The sequence below is a fragment of the Ixodes scapularis genome, unplaced genomic scaffold (assembly GCF_016920785.2).
Source record: "Ixodes scapularis isolate PalLabHiFi unplaced genomic scaffold, ASM1692078v2 PGA_scaffold7__128_contigs__length_106722199, whole genome shotgun sequence".
NCBI lineage: Eukaryota > Metazoa > Arthropoda > Arachnida > Ixodida > Ixodidae > Ixodes > Ixodes scapularis.
In genome coordinates this window covers 72,063,216-72,067,855 of record NW_024609882.1, presented here as the reverse complement: position 1 = coordinate 72,067,855, position 4,640 = coordinate 72,063,216, and the positions used below count along the sequence as shown (strand labels likewise).

The following is a 4,640-nucleotide window of genomic DNA, read 5'->3' as shown; positions in this document are numbered from 1 at the left end:
GTGACCGTGAACAAAAGCGAATGAACGGCATTCTGGTGCTGTTTCTTTTTCTCAACACTAGGTAAAATATTAAAGAAAAAAGGTGCCTGGTCTATTCGAACATCACTTAGGTGTCAGACAAACCACTTCGCTTAATCCTGTATTATTTTAGTAAATTTAATTACAATCAATTATTTTCGTAGTGATAGAAGTAAACCTTTTACGTTCTCTTCTAGGAAACTTTACGCATGAGTCGCCATGAACATGTGTCATTTTAGTACTGGATGATTTCGGTTTTCCACATGATGTGTTCATATCCGTCGTTAGTGAACTTTGTAACTTAAAAATAGAAGAGCTTCACGCCTTCCAGGGAACTATCTTCACATGTTGGATTTTGTTCTTGTAAAAAAAGTGCTTATACGCGAACCGGAAATAGAAGAAAACTTACCCTTGTACCAGGATACACTGTCAACTGGAAACCCGCCATAGCGGCACTGAATCCGCACTTCCTGTCCTGGTACGGCGGTGACATTAGACAATCCCTGGTGCACGAAGATCTTGCCATGTACGCCAACGCGAGCCCAGTGAGCCACCGATCCCGCTTCGTTTGTGGCTCTGCAGCCGTAGAGTCCAGAGTCTTCTGCGTATATCCTGGTGACGTTCAGCACAGAGATGACCTGGTTGCTGATGCGGACGCTCGTGATGCGGACGCGACGGTCGCTCAAGAGCAGTTCCTGATCGCGTTCCCAGGAAAATGTCGGCAGAGGTCTGCCCTTGCTCTGACATTGAAGGGATATACTCTCGCCGGGTTTTGCGCTTCTCTGGTAGAACGTCTGCGTGAGGCTTGGCGCTGTCTCTGCAATAACGAGAGGTAGTACCAACATTGTTTGATATCTCCTGCAATATTTATTCAGCAAATTACAAAATATTGCAATTATTTATAAAATTATACTTTGCTTATATCTAAGGACTTTGTCACAAGGTCACTGAGTTCAAGTAGCACAGCTGGAGTCCATAAACTAGAACATTTAATGCGAAACGCAATTCATAAGGAGTTGAATATCATTAATTTGTGTGGTACTTGAATTAGTTAGTTACTGATCTTGTCTTAAGTTACCATAATTTTTGCATGTGAGTGGTCGCTAACATTGTGCTCCCTCAAAAAGAAGTTACTTTTATGTGCTTGAAAAATATTCAACATACCACCTATAATTTAATGCTGCTTAAATAAATTAACAAAATATCCCAATGGGCAATCCGAGGCATAATCAATATTTTTCTTTTAATATTGTACGTTATTTTTAAATGGTTCACAACAAGTGCGGTGAATGCCATGCAGCTGTAACCACAATTCGGCTATTAAATATTTAAGTTTCTAAATCAACCTGAAATACTCCTATATTCTTGCTAAAATCTTTGGAACCTCTTTGCGCGGTTTTAAGTTTTTTCCCCAAAAAAGGAACTACCAAACTTTCGAACTAACTTTCATTTTTTTTTTAGCCACGTCGCATAACGTCGGCGATTCGTTATGATTACAGCATTCTAACCTACCTTCCCGACCATATGCATGTTAACATTCGGCCCTTCGAGCGGGACAATCGCCAGCCATCTAGCAATACTAACCCTCCAAACTCTGCTCTTTGCGGCATACCACCGCCACTACCACCGCCATGGTATTATTGACAGTGGGGGTGAGTTTTGGAGCAGTAAATTTCTACAACTGACAAAATATCAATTTGATACCTTTCGACACGGTCATATTTCTTGAAACCCTTATAATTATACTGAGAATGCGGTCGTATATTTTATTTTAACAAAAACACCTGAGTATGAACCCGGACGGTGGGGGTAAAATTGTTCGAAGAATCGATAGTTAAAGTTGCACTAAAGTGCTTGTTGAGATCATTTTATTCTCATAACTCAATCTACTAGCTCTAAGCATCCTATAAAAACCCCAAACTATATTCTTACGCGGCTGATTTGTGTATTAAAAAAGGGATAAAACATCCAGACACTTACAGTTGGCGCAGAACTAAAGATGGTGCTACCGAACCTTGCTGAATTCTGTCGAACGACGGACGGCGCTTGTCAGCACCTCGCGAGCATAGAGTTCCTATGTGGATGAGCTAACGACCAGTTTCGTTCGTTCAAGCGGGAACCCATCGCTTGCAAGTAGCTGACAAGCTTCGTCCGTCGTTCGACCATATTTAGCATGGTTTGGTAGGGCCATCTGTCGTTCTGCGCCAACAGGAAGTGTCGGAATATTTTATCACTTTTCTTAATACGCGAATCTGTCGCGCTTGAATGTAATTTCGGGGTTTAAAGATGCTTAGAGCTTGTAGAATGAGTTATGACAATAAAACGAAAATGTCAAAAAGCGCAATAGCGCCCCTTTCATGTCTCAGTGAGGCGATGACATACAACAGGGCAGAGGCTCAGACGTGACCGAACAGATAAGCTCATTTGGCGAGTGTCTATGTAAGTATGCCGACAGTCTTTCCGCCGGCCAGACGAGCAACTGAGAACCAGAAAAGCGAAGTGCAAAAAAGCGTCTCATGGCCTTACACCGGGCGAATGCGATTTCCACTCGGCGCATATTTTCTGACTTTACACGACGCTGGTTATAACACCACACCGCAGACCTCTCCACTTCAACGCGCTCATAAAACAATTCTTTCCTCTGTTTAAGGAAGAAACTAGGGTCAATGACGAAGCTGCGCCTAAGCAACACGATAGCAAAAGTGCTGAGTTCTACATGATGCGGCACAAGCAGAAAACGACCCAAAATACAGGCAAGTCTTCCCAGAGAAGCTAGAAAAACCGGGCCCACGAAAGGAAGAGTCATCTGGTTTAGCCACTGCCAATGGAGGCGAGAAGAGGACCTTATATTGCAGCTTCGACGCGGGAGGTTACCACACCAACACATTTCTTACGCCGAGTTTAAGGTGAAACTCACCAGCAACTGCAATCTCTGCAGACGCTTGCGCCATTTCCAGGTTACCGCCTACGAAGCACTGATACATGCCAGCATCTCTTTTCTCAACTGGCCTGATGACGAGGTTCGCCATGGTTTCAAGTCTCACTCGGAGCACGTCCGTCTTAAGGGGCCTCCCGTCCTTGTACCACGTGACTTCCGACAGGTCCACACTACCCGTGGTGGTGGTGCAGTTGAGCTTGGCTGACATCCCCGGTTCGACCACTTGGTAGTTGGGCATCAGCGCTAGGCTTATTGTTTCTGCGTTGTCAGGGATGAAGAAACAAACATTAAAACATTCTTGGGGCTCGTCTTATGTTTTGGTTCGTTGTCACGGACAGTTCAGAAAGGAAACCGAGGCTAATCCTGGCAATCTTTTTAACTGAGGGTATTCGATAACGTCACATCATCGCCGGAAAAACAACTTATAAACCATCCATATGGCGAGAAACACTGTAATAATTATTTAGACCATTGGATTCCTAAAGTTGGATCACATGTATATATTATATTATGTTCTATACATATAACAAGAAATAATTGAAGAGTTCATATGAAGGCTATTTGGTTTTTTTAATGTTTTTCCCGCTCACAGCGAAATATTTTCACTGGCAGACAACTGCGGAGTTTTTCAGATGACATAATTTAAGTTAATAGTTGGAAGGAGGATGAAATCGTTACCTTTGACGAAGAGGCCAGCTTCTGCTCTTATTTCGCCGAGTTCGTTTGAGGCCACGCAGACGTAGGTTCCTTCATGTTGCTGCTTGACCTCCTCGAAAGTTAAGACACCATTGACCTGTCGCACACCTCCCGTGTCCACGATTGTCTGCAGTTTTCGGGACTGGTGTCGAAACCATCTGAAATTTAGAAGAAATCGGTTTGCTTGTCAAGAGTGAAGATTTTTTTATACAGGGCGCACTTCGTCGTTTTTACGACTTACTAAACGAAAGAACTCTTAATTTGTTACTCTAATTAAAACAATATAATAAACGGTAAAAAAAAAAACTGGCGGTGCATAGCAGCTGAAAAGGTCTGGAAAAAGCAATAATCTTCACTAAAAGGCGTTTTGTCAGGCTTATTAACTGTTACTTGTGAACAAGTATGCACACCGGGAATGCACTTCTAAAATAGTTTTTTTTCAAGATAGTAACCAAATACGTTTAAGGATTTTTTTCTTTTGAAAAGGTGCTTTGTGTTTTTACCCTCTTCCAGCGTAGTTAAGAAAAATGCCACTTTATATCAAAAGTGGCACACTCGTTTTTTTTTATTATTTTTTGTGTGTGTGCGGGGGGGGGGGGGGGGGACAGAGATGGTTTGAAGAACAGCTTTTTATGTAAATGTCAGTTTTCCGCTGTCCGAGACTTAATGACAAAAACTGTGTTAGTTAAAAACCACAGAACACACGGCCAGACTTCTGCAGGTTCAGCAGTTTAAGAACAAATAAATTCTAAACTAAGGAGATTAAAATTGCAATATCATATGACATTTCTGCTTCAAAAGTTATAGAATGTAAAAAAAATAAGAGTGGCTGTGGGATTTTTTGTTTACGTATGCCGTGAGCAAAAATGTTTCAAGAACTCATAAATCTATGCTATTTACATTGCCATCTTTGAGGTTCTAATTGAATTGTTAAATGTTTTTTTTGCACCCTACCAACAAACTTTAGGGTTGTTTGATTCCATGAAAA

The 4,640-nt window shown here is 41.8% G+C and overlaps 1 protein-coding gene across 1 annotated transcript; it reads right to left on the bottom strand.

Moving 5' to 3' along the window:
• Nucleotides 1-253: 253 nt before the first annotated feature.
• LOC120849077 (Down syndrome cell adhesion molecule homolog) lies at nt 254-3,210 on the bottom strand. The gene is made up of 3 exons (XM_040221197.1): nt 2,936-3,210; nt 428-835; nt 254-318 (listed from the first exon to the last, which is right to left on the bottom strand). The coding sequence occupies exons 1-3, from the start codon at nt 3,192-3,194 to the stop codon at nt 254-256; spliced, it is 732 nt and encodes a 243-aa protein (XP_040077131.1). The 5' UTR covers nt 3,195-3,210.
• Between the last annotated feature and the right edge of the window lie 1,430 nt (nt 3,211-4,640).

Bases quoted from the DNA above. Each gene is read 5' to 3' on its own strand.
- LOC120849077 (XM_040221197.1), bottom strand. From the start codon at position 3,194: ATGCCCAACTACCAAGTGGTCGAACCGGGGATGTCAGCCAAGCTCAAC. The intron at 836-2,935 runs GTGAGTTTCACC...TCGTTATTGCAG, and splicing joins TGCAGAGATTGCAGTTGCTG to AGACAGCGCCAAGCCTCACG. The intron at 319-427 runs GTAAGTTTTCTT...TCTATTTTTAAG, and splicing joins CAGTGTATCCTGGTACAAGG to TTACAAAGTTCACTAACGAC.